Genomic DNA, 19,930 nt, shown 5'->3' on the forward strand with positions numbered 1-19,930 from the left:
TACTTCCCCTGGCTCATGACATCGCTTGTGTATGGCCAGAAATCAGCTCTTGTAACTAGTACAAGCAGCCACACACACACATACACGTGCATGTAAGTGCAATAATCTTGGACGCGACGTTAAACCCAATTTCACCTCACCTCACCTTTTGTAACACTGCTGTTAAAGAAACTGAAACCGAGTTCCAACCGCCACTACACCAATATGTAACATTAAAATCAAGGATCCTATGTTAAAAATCCTAGAATTAGTTGATCTCCTAACCCACACACTCACATGCCGATCCTCATGTGCAAGCACTAAACTCGGTCAGCCTTGGTGTGATATTTCAATATACTGAAACTTTTTCAAGTATAAAGAGAATTTGTGTTTCAGCAGACAATTGACATTTGTATTTTCATATAATGAATGTGTAGAATCAAATATCTAGGTATGAATTGTATAATGACACATGCTAATTGCAACACCTCTTGAAATAACAGTACAAAGGTGTTATATCACATAAACAATCAATCTCATGATAGGAACTGTTCATTTGCAATCATTTGGGAAGTTAAGAGTGCATTGATGGCTTGGCATTTTTTGGAGCAAGCCGGTTAATGGAATAATTGCATTTAAGAAGAGTACACATTCTGTAATTACTTCAAGAGATACACAAGATGGGGGTGATGCACAGGTGTATAAATCTCATGTGTGACTTGGTATCCTCTTTCTTCCCCCGCCCCCCCAAAAAACAAAAAACAAAACAACAACAACAAAACAATCTTCCATGACTACAGACCATGCAAATATTAATTTTCTGTCCACGACAATTATGAAGATATCAATTTTCATTATGATTAGACCCGTGAAGATCCGGGGTAGAATAGATCGTCAGCAACCCATGCTTCCCGTAAAGCGTGACTATGCTTGTCGTAAAAGGCGACTTGGTTGATGCATGTCATCGATCCCACATTGTGAGGATCGATGCTCATGATATCAATCACTTGATTGTATGGTCCGGACTCTTATTTACAGACTGGCGTCATATAGCTGGAATATCGCTGAGTGCAGCATTTAACAACATACCAACCAACCAAATCATTATAATTAAAGTTATTAAGCCAATTTGTCTTTGGGAAAAAAGACATTGAAAGTCAGTAACTTTTGGTGTGAGATGTTTGTGTAGCTGTTTTGCTTTGGTCTTGGATTAGATACGTGCTTACTGCAGCTAGCCCACTGTGGGCCTTGGCATCAGATTGGTAGTGACGCTTGCCAACATCTTTCTGCTTCCGTGTTCAGCTGCAGTTAATGCATTCAGGAACAGTTTGGCGAATTCTTTGAAGATCACTTTCGTTGAACATTATTTCTGGCAAATAACAGAGTTCATTTGTTTCTCTTTGATAAGAGCTTGAAGAAATGTTTCTTCAGCAGTAAACTTGGCATATCATTTTTTAGCACTTCCTGAATAAATGGTGGTGTAAGATGCTGTGCAGAGTTCTGTCCCTTTTCAGTTTCGGCAGGTTGGGGATGCTAGATTTCGATCAGTGACTTAAGCTACTGGTCTGAAGCCCAAGCCTAGTGAAATTTCCTCTGGTCTAGTGAGATCGGTTCATATGATGAGGGCGGCACGGGTGGCCCAGTCGTCTAAGACGCTGCGATTTACTGTGCAGAGTTGTGCCTTTTGGGCACGCCAGAAACCTATGATTGTGGATTCGAATCTCTGTTTGCCCAAATTTTGTTTCTAGGTTTGTCAGCACCATACCCATGCTTGTGGGTTTCACCTAAGTGGTAAACATCTGAGACCTGCATCACTTGGGGCTTTCATCCGACATTAATCTGACTCGCCATGATATAACTGAAATACTGTTAAAAGCGGTGTTAAACCAAACTCTCTCCCTCACTCATATGAAAAGCTTAAAGTCTATTGATACTGATTCCAAAATAAGAGTTTGGGTTAATTGACACAGAAGCTTTTAGCAAGGACTGAGATTCTCAATTGTCAGCTTGCTGCCTGTTGATTGCACGAAAGGAGTAAACATGAAGGATCTGTAACTTTGGGCTTTGCTCTGTTCCAGTATTAAGCTGACATGCTGTAATGTACTGTTCCAAGTGGTATTTAACCCCTATTCACTTCCACTGAAGATATATGGCCAGAATTCATTAGGACATTACTGTCATACTTTATTATCTTGAACATATATTCAGCTTCACTGTTGATATCATATTTTTTTGCGAATGCAGCTTTATTGATTTCTTTCTTTGCCACTGAAATTGGATGGCTTTAACATCTGTTTCAGTGATTAATATATGATCTAACCCATCTATTGGTGATTCATGCCTGTCGGTTAATGTTGATGCATTGTTGAGGAAATGTATGTGACTAATGCCAAGGTTTGCCCTGTACTTTCTGAGGAGAAAGTGAAAGTAAACTGATCACTTCTTAGGTTCAGTAGCAGAATTCTTTTTCATTCTCTTTCATCAGACTTAGTTAAATATTAAAGCTCTTTAGCGTGGAAATATAAACTGTTAAATATGCAAGCCTGGTCTATTTATAATGCTTGGCTTCACTTGGTTAAGTTTATGTCAAGTGCCAGTATGAAGCAAGGCTACGTCTACTACTTGTATGAAGCAAGGCTACGTCTACTACTTGTATGAAGCAAGGCTACGTCTACTACCTGTATGAAGCAAGGCTACGTCTACTACTTGTATGAAGCAAGGCTACGTCTACTACTTGTATGAAGCAAGGCTACGTCTTCTGTCAGTATGAAGCAAGGCTACGTCTTCTGTCAGTATGAAGCAAGGCTAAGCCTTCTGTCAGTAGGAAGCAAGGCTATGTTTGCTGCCAATATGAAGCAAGGCTAAGCCTTTATATACGACAGGTATATTTTTCCAGAATTTTATTGCCCATAATTAAGGGTGCATATAACACAAGTGCGTTTTATCATGATCAATCTGAAGAGGTGCTATTTGGGATTGTTCACTAGCCAATATGTTAGAAAATATCACCGTCGGCACTTTTAGAGCGGGGAGCTTATTATGTTGATTACGGTATATCATATTTCCTAGTGTTTGACCAGAGAAACAATGCAGATGAATCCTATCAATGGGTTAAATTGACACACAAGGCCATTGGCATGAAATGAGGTAAATATTTAAGAGGATGATGTTTCATTGCATAAATTACCAGCACCATAATCATAAATCCACCATGGATGTACTCAATCTAACAGGATGCCAAGGCATGTTGCTGTGAATTCCATATCTGCATCATGGATGCCTTACAAGAACTGGTTATTTCTCAATATTGCAACCAGTGTTAGAGAAATGATACCGACAAGTTGTGTTTGTAGAGACGACGCACTATGGCAGACCATGGCCCCACTTAGAGAGGGTCTACAACCCAGTCTCATACACGGGCAGAGCTGATGAATAAATCCCGTATTGATTCATGTGGAAACTGAATTAATATGGGCACAAGGTTGCATATCACTTGTTCCACACAAGATAATCCTACCTGTTCATCTGTTCGAGGGGGGTGGCAGGGTGGTCTAAAGTGCCACGATTCACTGTGCAGAGTTGCGTCCCTTGGGAACGCTAGCAACCTGTGATTGTGGGTTTGAATGCCAGTTCGCCCAGATTGTTTCTAGGTTTGTCAGAACCATACCTGTGCTCGTGGGTTTCACCAAAGTGTTATACATCTGAGACCTGCATCACTTCGGGCTTTCCTCCCACATGAACCTTGTATACCCCGCAATATAACTGGAATACTGATAAAAGGGCAGTTGAACCTTACTCACTCACTCACTCATCTGTTCGATCACAGCTCAGTTGTGGAATAATACTCCACCTGCAGTGAAATGACTTTGTTAGTCCACAGTTCCTTTCATTGTTGCCTTTGACAGTGTCAGCAGTGAGTTGTTTGATCTTTCTGTCTTCTTTTTTTCTTCTTCTTTTCTTCTTCTTCTTTTCTGTTTAACCCTCACTCCAGCTATGTAACAGCGGTCTATGTAAGCGAATGTGGACCAGACAATCTAGTGATGGACATCATTAGCAGCAATCCACGCAGTTGAGATAAAAAGACATGCAATCAACCAAGTTATAGATCCTCACCACAGGATCCATTTAGTCACCTCCTACGACAAGCATAAGGTTCTATATATTCCTACTGCAATCCCCTTGAGTAGATCCGATCATGGGTTGTGTGAATATTGACAGTTCAGATTCCTTTATCCTGCCTTCAGAAAGTAGATGGAGAAGTTACTTTCACTGACTTCTACATGACTGCCCCGATTATGTTTCAAGGTTTGTCAGCACCATACCCGTGCTCGTGGGTTTTACCAAAGTGGTAAACATCTAAGACCTGCATCACTTGGGGCTTTCCTCCCACATTAAGCTGACATGCCGTGGTATGACTAGAATACTGTTAAAAGTGGCGTTAAACACAACTCACTCACTCGCTCAACATGACTGTGACACCAGGTGTCTCCTTGTTTTCACTGTTCACTGTCTGAGTTTTACCATCACAGCTGCAAAGCAGCTTGAAACTGTTCGTAATTCCACACACGTCTGATATTACAAAACCAGCAGACAAGAGAGCTATGAAAGGTTGTGGACAGATCAATACATCCATACAAAGTTAATCCCAAGATAAATCAGGCTCAAATGAGGAATATCAGTTCAAACATCGACAAACCTTGAAATTTTTGCCAAGTTCTTTTGTCAAGCCTTTGAAATGTGCTTATCATTTTAATAAGAACAGTTAATAACCTATAAGAATAACCTTTCACCACGGAGTTAGAGAGCTTCTAGTTTGATAAATTTCAGTCAGAATATCAACATTTCCAATCAGTGACAGCACAATAATGGTGAAAAAAAAGTGTCTCCTAGCCATCTGGGGCGGTTGGGTAGCCTAGTGGTTAAGGCGTTCGCTCGTCACGCCGAAGACCCGGGTTCGATTCCCGACATGGGTACAATGTGTGAAGCCCATTTCTGGTGTCTCTCTCTTTCCCCCCCCCCCCCCCCCCGCGTCATATTGCTGGAATTTTGCTAAAAGCGGCGTAAAATCATACTCGCTCACTTTTAGTCATCTAATCCAGCACAGGTTGTAGTGGTTGTGTCTATACTGTGGCTGCATAACTGTGTTACAACAAAGTCCATGCTCACTCTCTTGTTGCCAATTTTAATTGTATCAAAAAATTATTTTTTTTAAATTATCCAAGAGTGTTAAAGGAGAGTAAACAAAGCTTGGTAATTAAACCATTTCTCTTAATGGCACAAGCTATTAAATAGTCGTGTTATTACAGTTTTCCAAGCACATTTGATAGAGGCAGAGTGTTTTTATTTTGAAAATATTGCTTGCCTCAGGCACACTTTTAGAATTAAGTAGATATCTCTGTATCGTCTTGTAGGGCGGCGAGGTTACATGTGTTATATGTCAGCCATGAAACACATGGTCACACTGAACAGCTCACAGTTGCAACCCTGGGTCACACTGAACAGCTCACAGTTGCAACCCTGGGTCACACTGAACAGCTCACAGTTGCAACCCTGGGTCACACTGAACAGCTCACAGTTGCAACCCTGGGTCACACTGAACAGCTCACAGTTGCAACCCTGGGTCACACTGAACAGCTCACAGTTGCAACCCTGGGTCACACTGAACAGCTTACAGTTGCAACACCACTGGGTCACACTGAACAGCTCACAGTTGCAACCCTGGGTCACACTGAACAGCTTAAAGTTGCAACCCTTTGTTACACTAGACAGCTCACAGTTGCAACCCTTTGTTTCATGAACAGCTCACCGTTGCAATGCTGGGTTACACGAACAGCTCACAGTTGCAACACTAGGTTATACGAACAGCTCACAGTTGCAAAATTGGGTTATACGAACAGCTCACAGTTGCAAAATTGGGTTATACGAACAGCTCACAGTTGCAACCCTTTGTTACAAGAATAGTTCACAGTTGCAAAATTGGGTTACACGAACAGCTGACAGTTGCAACCCTGGGTTACACGAACAGCTGACAGTTGCAACCCTGGGTTACACGAACAGCTGACAGTTGCAACCCTGGGTTACACGAACAGCTGACAGTTGCAACACTGGGTTACACGAACAGCTCACAGTTGCAGCGCTGGGTGTTATATGCCAGCTTTGACTACAGTTGCCTCAGCCATACAACCCAGGGTTAAACTGAATGGCTTGCAGTGAATGCTTATGAATTGACTTTTAGATGCAACACAAACTGCTTTGTATATGCTGCAGGAGACACCCTGACTAAAGAAATGCAAATTATACTGTTTGCTGGGAAATACATCGTTGAAAGAGTTTAAAGATATTGTGAAACAGATTTTATGATGTTCATTTTTTTTTTTTCCAGATTGTTTCCTCTGTGCAGTATTGTCATCATAAGCACATAGTACACAGGGACTTAAAAGTGAGTATCATTTACGCAGAATTGGAAATTGATTGGCATTGTGTGTTGCAATCTGTTTGGTTAAAAAATGTGATTTGTTGCGATTCCAATCCTGGAAATAGAAAACTCTCAGACTAGTCACTGCTCATTTTTCCTTTCTCTTTTTATTCTCGATCTCAAATTTGAAAATGTGCCATTCACCTTGGTGAAATGGATACATTAATTAATTATTAAGTTGGATCAATATTTATCCTAACAACTTTGATTTAGTTGATTATGGGTGTGTTCTTTCCACATTCTGCCAAGCTTGTTCAGTTATCATGGAAGCCTTGACATCAATTGTGTCATGACGCCTACGCATTCCAGAGTAACGTAGCATCTCACAACTGTGAGAGTTCACTTAGGAAGTGTTTGACTGATAAATTTGATATATTGCAATGTTGATAAACATTACATGTTTTCTCATTTGGTGGTCTTATATATTATAAATATTCAATACCTGGAAATTGCTTTACAAACCAACAGTTCGAAATGTTTTTCTCCTAAATGATAATCAAGAGAATTTGTAATTATCAATATTTGACACGTGTATTTTATTCTGTGTTTCAGGCTGAAAACTTGTTGCTAGATGGAGATATGAATATCAAAATAGCAGACTTTGGTTTTAGCAATGAGTTTGTACCTGGAAACAAGTTGGACACATTCTGTGGTAGTCCGCCATACGCTGCGCCGGAGTTATTTCAAGGTGAGAAATTCTCCAGATAGGATGTTTGTGAACATCCTCTGAAGATCTTGAATATGCTCTAATAATGGTATCATTCCAAAGAAATCTGAATTTTAATACTATTTGTAATATTTTTACTCAAAAGAAGTTTTAAAGAACACTCAGTGTTTTCTTGTTTATAGTTACCGTAATTATCGTTATAAGCACCCTGCTCTAATAAGTGCCCGCGACGATATTTGCTAATATATTGGCTAGTGAACCATCCCAATTATCACCCCTTCCGATTGATCAATGTACACAAGACTTATTTATTCGCGTATCATACGCACTCGTGTGTTATATGCACCCTAAAATTAGGGGCAATTAAATTCTGGAAAAATATATCTGTTGTACAAAAACATTTCAGGCTGTCAGCATAAACCACGAAATTTATCTTTGAACTCTGTTTCTTTATGATAAGAGCCCCCTATTTCTAATTTTGAGAGCTCCCTGGGTGCTTATTACGTCGAATACAGTAACATGTTATGACCAACACAGATTAATTAAAGACTATGAGAAAAATGATGTGTCCTCATCTTGTTCAGAGTAGTATATATATATATTTACTCTAGTTTTGTATGATCTAGTGTTCAGATGATATTTTCCATCGACTACTTTGTGTCCACCTGCTATTGTATTCCCTTGTGAGTAAAACACTGTATCCTTTATTTTTACAGGCAAAAAGTATGATGGACCAGAAGTTGATGTGTGGAGTTTAGGTGTCATATTATATACATTGGTCAGTGGCTCCTTGCCATTTGACGGACAAAATTTAAAAGTAAGTGTTATTGACAAATAGTCTTTTAAGTCCAGGGCTGCAAAACTTTTGTGTTGCAAGGGGCCACTCACGGGATGGTGGTCAGGCTCGATGACTTGGTTGATGCAAGTCATTGTATCCAATTGCGTAGAGCAATGCTCATGATGTCAATCACTGGATTGTCTGGTCCAGACTTGATTTTTTACAGACCGCTGTCATATTGCTGGAATATTGCTGAGTGCGGGGTTAAACTACAAACAAACAAAACACTTGTCCCGTGAGTTTGTAGCTAGTTCTGCTTGAACAGGAAAAACATGTTAACTATGTTGACATTTTCTGTCAGTTTTATTCAGTTCCAGTTTGTAGCAATCTTTAAGCATTTGAGAACTGTTTCAAATTTATCGCCTTCAAATGCTATTTATCAATGAGGAATTCCATTATTATCCCCCGCCCGTCCGTCACGTTTCGTTTCCGGAGCATAACTCAGAAACCGTTCAATATTTTTTCATGAAACTTTGCAGGTCTGTCAAGTACATGCTGAACTGGTGCATTTAGAAATTTTAGAAATTTTTATTTTTTACATTTCCATGGCAACAAGATGGACTTAGGTTCTGTGAGGGTAGGGTTCGTTTCATGAAACTTTGCAGGTTTGTCAGGTACATGCTGAACTGATGCATTTAGAAATTTTAGAATTTTTTATTTTTTGCGTTTCCATGGCAACAAGATGGACTTTTCTTTTTTATTACAATTTCCATGACAAGTTCCACCACGATTAAAAATGGTTAGGGTTTGTTTACATTTTATTATGTCCTAAATTCTGCAACAGGGGCGGGGGATATAGCCACATTAGTGGCAAACTCTTGTTGGATTTTCTCTTGTCCCCAGGACAATTTATGTGATGCTAAGGGTATCCCGTGAAGAAATATAGGCTTTTCAAAGTGTGTCCTTTTATCTATCATGAGTCAGGGTAGTGGACACTTGTCAAGAAATTTGCATCCCTTTCTTTTTACTGAGGTCACTTTGTAGAATGGGGTCTTGGTTCTAAAACCACTGTTGTTGTTTTTTTGTGGATCTTGCTGAACAATTGAATATTTGTGTTGTATTTTAGAAATAATCAGTTTAATCTTTGTATTTCTTATAGACAGATATTAAAATCTTATACATTTTTGACAATGAAATGGCAGTGGTAGAAACTAACATTTTTAGTCCACGAGTTCTTACAATGATGACATGTAGCCAAACCCTTAATAATGGCAAATTTCTACTAGTCCTTATGATACCTTAACTATTGGGCAGTTTTGCAAGGACTACAGGACTTGTGCCAATTTGTAACGCTGAATAGGGATCTGTGATCTCGTTCAGGTGATTGCCTAATGCATAAAAACGTTCAATAGTTACTCCTGAAAGTAAACGGAGACTTATGTCTGATGTTGTTATTGCAGGAGCTACGAGAACGGGTTTTGAGAGGAAAGTATAGAATACCCTTCTATATGTCAACAGACTGTGAGAATCTACTGAAGAAGTTTTTAGTTTTAAATCCATTAAAAAGGGCCAGTTTAGAGGTGAGTCTTATTAAAAATCATTTTGTAGACAATTTCTTAAATTGTTTCATGATTATTGATTTTCATATTATATCAGTAAATCTTTTTTCTTATATTTAGAAAATGTATTGATGACAAAGTGTATGTATTCTCAAGATTTAGGGACTGTCATCAGGCAGTATCCCATGATTTAAAGTGGATTGGCTGGTCACAATGGCTGTTGCATGAGGCTCCTTGTTCATATGACCACCCCCACATAGGTACAATGTGTGAAGCCGATTTCTAGTGTGCCCTGCCTTGATACTGCTGGAAGACTGCACAAAGCGGCATAAGACCATACTCACTCAGTCAGTTAATACCTGACTTTTAGACCCGTGAAGATTCCAGGGTAGAATAGGTCTTCAGCAACCCATGCTTGCCGTAAAAGGCGAATAACGGGATCGGGTGGTCAGGCTCGCTGACTTGGTTGAAACCTGCATCACTTCAGGCTTTCCTACCACATTAAGCTGACACACTGTGATATAACTGGAATACTGTTAAAAGCGGCGTTAAACCCAACTCACTAACATCCGCCAAAAGAAAGCTGTAATATTGCTGTTTGTGGCATAATGCAACATTCATTTATTCCATAAGTTCGTTGTCCCTAAACTTCAGTACGCTATGTTCCAAATGTTTGTGGAAAAATTCTATTTCATGCATTTAATGCCATGAATACAAGAGATTTGATTTCAGCATGAATTTGACATTTGAAACTATAAACACGGATTGACATTCAACTGTGGCCATAGTGATCTCATTTGGACTTTTTAATCATGTATGTGTTTGCTCTTCTTCCCTTTGTGCAACAGACCATAATGAAAGACCGATGGATGAATATAGGTTACGAGGATGATGAACTTAAACCTTTTATTGAGCCTCCGCAAGATTTTAACGATCCTGTACGAATAGGTATGAAGCCCAGACGCTGGCTGTTAGCTAGTTCTATGTTGTTATATTAGTGTTGTTGGAGGTCTGGAAATGGAGGGACTGGTGCATGGAGCATGTCAGGGAGGCTGGGGACACGATATTCCTGTTCTGGATGGAAGTCAAAGTTCCCCCCTCAAAACATTTGCATGGAACTAGCTAATCCCATTTTACTGTTGTAGCTCGAAGCCATTTGTGTGTATACTTATCAGCAACATGTTTGCATTTAAAAGCATATCTATGCTTAAACACACACAAATATTGCTTATTTTGGCTGTCACTTATTTACCTTATAGCCGCTACACATGTGATATCAATGGTATGTCCTTCTCGGTGGCTATATATGTTATATCCGTGTTACCTCATCAGCCTGGCAGCGAATATGCACGTGTCCTTCTATTTCCAAGTCAAACACACCGTACGTGTATTGCTTTGAATGAAACACAACATGATTTATTTTTTGATCAGAATATTATGAAAGACCGCTGGATGAATATTGGTTTTGAAGATAGAGAACTAAAACCTTACCAAGAGCCGTCAAAGGATCAGCTTGATCCTGAGCGGATAGGTAAATGTGTCTATGTCTTTAGGGTCTTGTCAAATCATTGATAAAGCTGAAAAATAAGTTTATTTAGTTCAAGAGGTTGGTGTAATTCACTGCCCCACTTCTATCCTTCTTTAATTATGAGCCCCAAGGATGAAAATGGAAGTAAAAATTTTGGCATGCCGCAGGAAAATATTTTCAGCCCCTACTTTGAATCTAGAAAACTAAATAGATTTATTTTTTTCAAGCGCAATTATTGTTTGACAAGATGGCAATGCTGCAGCTACCTCTGCCTAGCACTGTGTGGGGAAACACAAACAAGGATTCTCTCCACCTCTTTTTCCACAGAATTATTGAAAAAAGATGTGTGTATGCATTTCAAGAAATATTTGTATGTTTGTGACAGCAATATATCACAAAATATATAAAACCACGACATTAACAGTTGCCAGGCTAAATGTATGTAATACACACTTTAATCTAAACTATACGGCACCTTATTCTCATTTTGTTTCCAATTATTGCATGTTGTTTTTATTTTTCGAAACGATTTTGTTGTTGCTGCATGTTTTTTGTACGGTATCTCCATGGTGATATTTTCTCCCTCGTCCGATGGGTGGTATTATCCCTGTTGTGGAATCCTTGTTTCATGCCCTTGAATACTCCGCCTTGCTGCTTTGTTTTCTTCTGAATATATAGATCACTGTAGTGCACAGTCCTGAAAACTTAACCTTTCATCCGGATGTATTATTCTAACCCATCAATTTCAATTCATTCTTAATCATGTTGACTGATTCAGCTTGTTTTTTGTCAACTATTGAAATTTGGTGTGATTTCATTCAAATGACCTTGACTTCAGATCTCCCTTCTGTTTCAAAGATTGCCAAAAATGTTTGTTTTGTTTCAATCTCGAAGACATTTTCCCCATTCAAAATTGTCAGTCAGAAAAGTATTGATGTGTGTTCAGAAGAAAATTGTTATTTTGTTAGAAGTTATCAGTTACGCAATTTCAAGGTATGAATTTGGAACATTTTTTTTTTTTTTGAAGAGTGGCGACTCAGTTAATGAATACTGAACATGGCACATGTAGAATTTTTTCAAGTAGCAAGAAATATTTAGCTGAAGTGAAAGTAGAGTAGATGTAGAGAAATGTGGATAACACCATTATCATCCAATCATCATCATCATCATCATCATCATCATCATCATCATCACCACCACATACCAGACTCGACAAGAGCAATTGTAACCCTTCAACCTTCCTAACTCACGATAGGCTTTCAATAGACGTAGCACTGTGATAACTCTGTGGTATGGGCCCCCAGTGTGATATATAGCGCAATCCTAATATTCTTGTCTTGCAGTGTTAAACCCTTGGCTCATATTGCCTGTAATGTGTTTTCTACTTGTTCCCACAGTGTTTGCCAATTGTTAATAGTGAAATTGTGTTTGGTTTTGTAAAAGATGTCTCTTCTCTTAAGGTTTGCACTTACAGGAGCTCGCATTTATTTTGAAACATCTGGTGTTGACTGAAGAATGTTCTTTGTTTAGTCTTATTAGATCGTCCATGTGAATGAGACTATTTACATCACAGAAAATAATTGAATGTCTGTTATGAACATTGATTACGATTATGCAGTGTTTCAGTAAAGAATTGAAAATGAGAAAATGTTCTTTACATTTCACAAACAGTAAATAATGAAAATTTGTTTGAAAATATTTCTGCCATTGTGAGCAAGATTTGTTTCATGAAACATCCCCTTTGGCAATGATATAAGTGTTAGCAATAAGTCCCTGATCATCACACACGCTACTCAAAAGAAGTTAAGGAACATCCCATTCTTTCATATTGCTATAGTTAATGGCTTGACAAATTAACTTTAGTAATATGAAAGAATCTGGTGTTTAACATTTTTTGAGTAGTATATATTTCATAGTGACTTCATTGAGACATCACCACACCAATCATTAATCGTCCCTTTTATTTTGCCGTTTAATGCCTGTTTGTTTTGGTCATTGTTTTCATGGGCTAGGTTATTCTGAAAAATAAATATTGATGGTTCTGTTTTTCTTTGTGAGTGTGTGTGCACACACTCTTTTATTAAGAGTAATGTATATCACAGTATTTTGCTTTTGGAATTCATTCAAATCTTTAGGATTTTATGGTGTTCTGATAAGTTGTTAAACATTTCAAATAATTTAGTACCAGAGAAATCTAGGTATTGAAGTGATGTCATTGTATTAATTTCTGCACAGAAGTATATTTCAGAAATAGTATTTTTTGAGTTATTGTTTTTCCAGAAATCATGGTGAACATGGGCTACAACAGGAAAGACATAGAGGAGTCGTTAAGGCTTCAGAAGTATGACGATATCCAGGCGTCGTATCTTTTGCTGGGACGCAGGACGTCGGACGTGAGTAGCTTTGAACTCACCTCTCCAGTGAAACCTGTCCAGCCATGAGTCTTTGATGGCCTGGCCCTCCATGACTAAGGGATGGGGTAGAATAGGTTTTTAGCAACCCATGCTTGCCGTAAAAGGCGTCTATGCTTGTCGTAAAAGGCGACCAACAGGATCGGGTGGTCAGCGAGTCTCGCAGAGTTGTAAAAGATGGTAATCAGAGGTTTTTAAAGCCTTTCCACAAAAAAATCAGAAATAGAATTTTGTTTCCTGAAAAACAGTTCAATAAACACACTATGACTATGATTTCATGGAATTTCTTCAAAGAAGTTACTTACCAGATTAGTGATGTTGCATAAAGAACTTTTATACTCCAGTAAGTATACACCCATTTTGTGTTTGGGTTGCCATGAGAGATGTGACCATTTTGTCTTGGTGTCTGTTTGCAGCTGGAAGGCAGTGATAGGTCAGGAAGCAACTTGTCGTTAGGTAGGATACCAGTGACACCGAATCGGCCACACGGGGAGAATAGCACGAATAGCCAATCACCAAACAAGGTTACACGCAGCCAATCAGCAACCAGTGGCAGCACCGGGCAGAAGAGTCGGCGGTTTAGTCATGGCGGAGAGAACAACGGTAGTAACAAACGTTGGTGTTCCGTGATTTTTTTCACCTCTTTTCACTCCGCACTATCCCTGTCATAACATTAGACTATGATATTAACCTGGTGCCTTGAACTTTCATCTGTTTTAAAAACAAGTTTCAGAAATTTTGGATTATGTTCTTCCTTGTAATAAGTAATTTTTTTATATTTATATATTTATTTTTCATATTTCTTTTATATTTAAAAAAAATATATAAAAATAATTATTTATTTTACTTACAATTCTAAAACATTATTTGCTGGGTTATGGTTTTTTTAAAACCCTATGCTTTGTTATAACGGTTTGTCATAGTCTAATACCTCTTGAATATCGTTTCTCGTAATGAATATGTAGATTTGTCCTGTGAACTGTTCCTTGATGCTGTGAATGCAAGCACTGTCAGTTGGTTATAGTGATAGTGGTGTTGGAGCATGTTCTTCGGTGTTACAAGTACAAGCTTTTATGGGTCAGGTGAACACTAGCTTTAATCTTAGAACATGTTAGTGGATGATGAAATGTGTATGAGGAATACGATTCATGCAAGGCAACATAGGTTTTAGCATGTTTGTATAAGATAAGAAATCATTTAAGAAAAACTTACATGCCAAAGCAGCGACTAGTTCTGCAAGATCCAATACAAGTATGCCATCCTCAAAATAGTTTTGATTTGTAGCAGGATAAAATGTTTTGTGGGGAAAAAATTGTTGGACAGTGTGGGTTTTTTGGTTTTTAAGTTTTAACTATCCGAAGATTTCTTATTTGAATCATTGGACAATTTGAAATTACACAAAATATGTGTTTTATGAAATTGACACAAATTTTAATTTGATTGTATTTTTCTGTAGAAAGTAAGTGTACTTCTCTGCCATAGGCTATATATATTCTCTCTATCTCTCTGTCTCTACTATGCTACCTTTGATTGACATCAGTGTTGTATGTCTTGGTTACCTCTTGCAGGCACCACATCAGCAGCACAATCTACATCATCGTCTCGGCGTCAGAACACGGTGGATCACACCTCGTCAACGACAAAAGAAAGCACATTAACAGCCAGAATGAAAACGCCATCTGGGGGCTCGGTGACTGTGGAGTCGCCCAAGGTAGGTCGTCTGCAACATCTCAAACCATGTTGGGGGAGATTACAGGTTTTCATTAATGCAAATAACTAAGATGACTTTTATGATAAACAAAAACATCAAAATAGTTTGTTTGACCAAATGTCATGGTGGATTATCAATCCTTAATTCCTGTTTAGATTTTGAATATGATGTAGAGTATTTGAATACCGTTTATTAGTTTAACTTAACTTATATGTTCACATGGTAAATTGGAACATATTTAATTCTGTTAGTGTACACCGAACCCGTGAAGATTTGGGTTAGAATAGGTCGTAAACAACCCATGCTGCCCTAATAGGTTGCGGTCAGTCAGGTAGCCTAGTGGTCAAAGTGTTCGCTTGTTATGCCGAAAACCCGGGTTCGATTCCCACATGGGTACAGTGTGTGAAGCCCATTTCTGGTGTCCCCCAGTCATGATATTTGCTGGAATATTGCTATAGCGGTGTAAAACCATGCTCACTCACTTAGAGGTGGCTATGCTTGTCGTAAGAGGCGACTAGCAGGATTGGGTGGTCAAGCTTGCTGACTTGGTTGATGCATCTCATTGTATCCCAATTGCGTGGATCGATGCTAATGATCTCAATCACTGGATTGTCTGGTCCAGGCCTGATTATTTACAGACCACCAACATATAGCAAGAATGTTGCTGAGTGAGGTGTTTAACAAAGTGTACACAAGGCAATGAGTTGTCATACCATTGTCATGGACTGTTGTTTATCTGGCTAGGGAACCCAGTGAGTATTTGAATTTTAATAGGTCCCAAGCTCTTGTTGCTTGTTGATGATAACTACTGGATCAGGTTATCAGGTGGTCAGACTCGGAGACATGGTTGATGGCGTGTCAGTACCCCTTTGGAGCGTGATGTTCCAGTCAATCATTGGCTTATCTGGTCCAGACTCGATAATTACAAGCTGCTGTGAAGTAGCTCAAATATTGCTGACTGCAGCATAAGACAAACTATTTTTTCAAAATTATTTACATTGCCCAGACATTGCCCATCAATTACAGTGTTTGAACTGCTGTGCAGGGCTTGAAGTAGAAATATTAAATCATTCTGTTGGTGTTTCCAGATAGCTGCGCCAAGCCCAGGTCGTGCAACAGTGCCAAGGAAAACTCCCCACACTTCCAGTACATCTACACCCAAGAACAGCGTCATTTCCCAAAACCCGAGCATTCCGCGTCGGAGCACCTTCAGCCCAGGAGACAACACACCTGTCAAGACTAAAGCAACCAATGGGCAAGACATCCGCAGGTGAGTTGTACCTCGTGGCTGGCATGTTCATTCCATGTGAATAAGGTTGTGTAATCTGACAGTAAGTATGGAGTCATGATTGGCCAGATCCTGGTGAGTTGTGCACGATGTATGGTGGTATTGAAGTTTACTTTAAATTGTATGGTGACATTTGTTATCTACAGGATTTACATGGGTTTGAAAAGTCTTGTATATTGACACCCAACATGAAAATTCGGGTTTGAAATATTTCAACTACTATATTTTAAAGTTCATGATTATTTTTTCCACACGTCAAATTAAATGAACATGGAAGTCTACTTCAGTATCAGTCTTCAATTTTCTGACATTAACATCCTGTAAATGATCTTTTTCTCTACACTATAGCAGAATTTAAATAATCTAGCCATGCTGGAAAGTTAGCAAACCATCACAAACTTATTTAGTCCTCGTGCTTTTCTGTTTGTTGTTATTCTACACACTGGAAAACCCTACCAAGACCACCATGCATACTTTCCGCGAAAAGGTTGAGTAGTTTTTGAGTAGGCATTTGTTTCATTGATGATGATGATGATGATGATGATGATGATCAAAGTAGCATGTTTCAGACATTTGTTTCTGGTGTCTTGTTGAAGTGTGCAAATGTCTTGTGGTCTGTCATGTCCAATCTTCTGTCCATGACTGGTGCCCCGGGTAGCCCTCTCCTTTTACCCACGACCTGACATCCCAGAATGACCACATCGCTCTATCTGTCATGACTCTCATGTTACTACATGCATGCATTTCACTCAAGTTATATCAAGGCATTGACCTTCGTCACACGTGTGTATCAGGATACTCGAATATAGTCGCTGTTGAACAATGATGACCCGTCATTTCAGTGAGGCAATACACTATAAGTGGACAAATTATTATAGCTTCTTGTCAGATTTATCAGCTAGAATATGATATTGTGATAACCAACAGTGAAATTAGCCTGGGATTCTATTCTAACCCGGAATCCCAATGATTGTCGACCTAATGGTGACTTGGTTGACACTGGCCTACATACCCCGACAGGGTGGATCATTTTTCATCATATGAATCACTGGTTGTCTGGTCTGGCCTGCTGTCATGTATTGGGAATATTCCCAAATGTGGCTTTGATAAATGAACCTTTTCCTGTTGAGATTTAAATACCAATTATGTTGACAAATATGGATGATTACTGTTAGGTTATCTGTAGGTCTGGCAACAAGACATCAGTTCATGTGAAGACCACTTAAAAATCATTTTTTACATTTGTCCCCTTCATCTTGGCTATTGGGGGCACGGATGGCCCGGTCGTCTTAAGGCGTCGCGATTCGCTGTGCAGAGTTGCATCCCTTGGGCATGCCAGAAACCTATGATTGTGGGTTCAAATCCCGGTTCGCCCAGATTTTGTTTCTAGGATTGTCAGCACCATACTCATGCTCGTGGGTTTCACCAAAGTGGTAAACATCTGAAACCTGCATCACTTCGGGCTTTCCTCCCACATTAAGTTAAGTTAGCTCCCAAGTTAGAATTGTCCCCAGCATTCGTTTGTTGTCGTTATATGCAACTAATCAGGGGTCAGGCTTGGTGATGTGGATGGCCTGACAGTGAGGGGCATGCTCATGATATCAGTCACTGGTTTGTCTGCTGTGACTAGAAGTGGAATATTGCTGACTGTTACATAAAATGACAAAATCGGTGTCATAGTTAGCATGCTCTTTTCAAATGTAGTCAAAGTTCCGGGGAGATGACTTTTCATTTCTATCAAGGAACAGATTATTTTGTAAAGTAAGCGTAGAATGGCATGAATGGGTCCATATTTCTGCCTGTTTTGTCATGACTTACTTATGCTGCCTGATGAAGATGCATGTTTTTGACCAGCCATTTTCTATGCATGTTTACAACTTAAGCTATTTTAACTATTGGAGTGAAGTTATGTACCATGGACAGTGAAACACTGCTGTGACAGGGTTCGGCATGCTGAACTTAGGACACAGCAGGAATCCATTACCCGAGACTAACAGTTGGTCAGTCTAACAATGTTATGCACACAACTTACAATGTTCTTGCAAGCACTGTTTGAGATGAACCTAACATCATTCAACATCGAGTTACTTGACTTGAGCCTCCACTCCCTGTTGTGTTCTTCATGGATCCCATCCTTCCCTAGATCACATGAGTATGGGAGGGGATGATCACATTGGGATGGGATGATCACATGAGTATGGGAGGGGATGATCACATTGGGATGGGATGATCACATGAGTATGGGAGGCGATGATCACATTGGGATGGGAGGCGATGATCACATGAGTATGGGAGGGGATGATCACATTGGGATGGGATGATCACATGAGTATGGGAGGCGATGATCACATTGGGATGGGAGGCGATGATCACATGAGTATGGGAGGGGATGATCACATTGGGATGGGAGGCGATGATCACATGAGTATGGGAGGGGATGATCACATGAGTATGGGAGGGGATGATCACATGAGGATGGGAGGGGATGATCACATTGGGATGGGATGATCACATGAGGATGGGAGGGGATGATCACATTGGGATGGGATGATCACATGAGTATGGGAGGCGATGATCACATTGGGATGGGATGATCACATGAGTATGGGAGGCGATGATCACATTGGGATGGGAGGCGATGATCACATGAGTATGGGAGGGGATGATCACATTGGGATGGGATGATCACATGAGTATGGGAGGCGATGATCACATGAGTATGGGAGGGGATGATCACATTGGGATGGGATGATCACATGAGTATGGGAGGCGATGATCACATTGGGATGGGAGGCGATGATCACATGAGTATGGGAGGGGATGATCACATTGGGAGGGGATGATCACATGAGTATGGGAGGCGATGATCACATGAGTATGGGAGGGGATGATCACATTGGGATGGGATGATCACATGAGTATGGGAGGCGATGATCACATTGGGATGGGAGGCGATGATCACATGAGTATGGGAGGGGATGATCACATTGGGATGGGAGGCGATGATCACATGAGTATGGGAGGGGATGATCACATTGGGATGGGATGATCACATGAGTATGGGAGGCGATGATCACATGAGTATGGGAGGCGATGATCACATTGGGATGGGAGGCGATGATCACATGAGTATGGGAGGCGATGATCACATTGGGATGGGATGATCACATGAGTACGGGAGGGGATGATCACATTGGGATGGGATGATCACATGAGTATGGGAGGCGATGATCACATTGGGATGGGATGATCACATGAGTACGGGAGCGGATGATCACATTGGGATGGGATGAGTATGGCAGGGATGATGACATGAGGATGGGAGGGGATGATCACATGAGTACGGGAGGGGATGATCACATTGGGATGGGATGATCACATGAGTATGGGAGGCGATGATCACATTGGGAGGCGATGATCACATGAGTATGGGAGGGGATGATCACATTGGGATGGGAGGCGATGATCACATGAGTATGGGAGGGGATGATCACATTGGGATGGGATGATCACATGAGTATGGGAGGCGATGAT

At 39.9% G+C, this 19,930-nt stretch overlaps 1 protein-coding gene across 12 annotated transcripts in view; it reads left to right on the top strand.

Annotated features, from left to right (window-relative positions):
- LOC139442570 (MAP/microtubule affinity-regulating kinase 3-like) overlaps positions 1–19,930 on the top strand; it is a 71,255-nt gene that overhangs the window by 32,145 nt on the left and 19,180 nt on the right. For 9 of the 12 annotated variants that reach the window (XM_071223406.1, XM_071223400.1, XM_071223403.1 and 6 more), the window contains exons 7-15: positions 6,362–6,418; positions 7,007–7,142; positions 7,838–7,938; positions 9,360–9,479; positions 10,307–10,406; positions 13,267–13,379; positions 13,814–14,012; positions 14,966–15,108; positions 16,197–16,378. In XM_071223406.1, the coding sequence (XP_071079507.1) occupies positions 6,362–6,418; positions 7,007–7,142; positions 7,838–7,938; positions 9,360–9,479; positions 10,307–10,406; positions 13,267–13,379; positions 13,814–14,012; positions 14,966–15,108; positions 16,197–16,378 (1,151 nt within the window). Of the gene's footprint in view, positions 1–6,361; positions 6,419–7,006; positions 7,143–7,837; positions 7,939–9,359; positions 9,480–10,306; positions 10,407–10,889; positions 10,990–13,266; positions 13,380–13,813; positions 14,013–14,965; positions 15,109–16,196; positions 16,379–19,930 lie in introns of all 12 variants that reach the window. The other 3 variants (XM_071223399.1, XM_071223407.1, XM_071223402.1) reach the window with 2 other exon arrangements.

Source organism: Haliotis cracherodii, unplaced genomic scaffold, assembly GCF_022045235.1.
Source record: "Haliotis cracherodii isolate W230 unplaced genomic scaffold, xgHalCrac1.p SCAF_5, whole genome shotgun sequence".
Taxonomy (NCBI): domain Eukaryota; kingdom Metazoa; phylum Mollusca; class Gastropoda; order Lepetellida; family Haliotidae; genus Haliotis; species Haliotis cracherodii.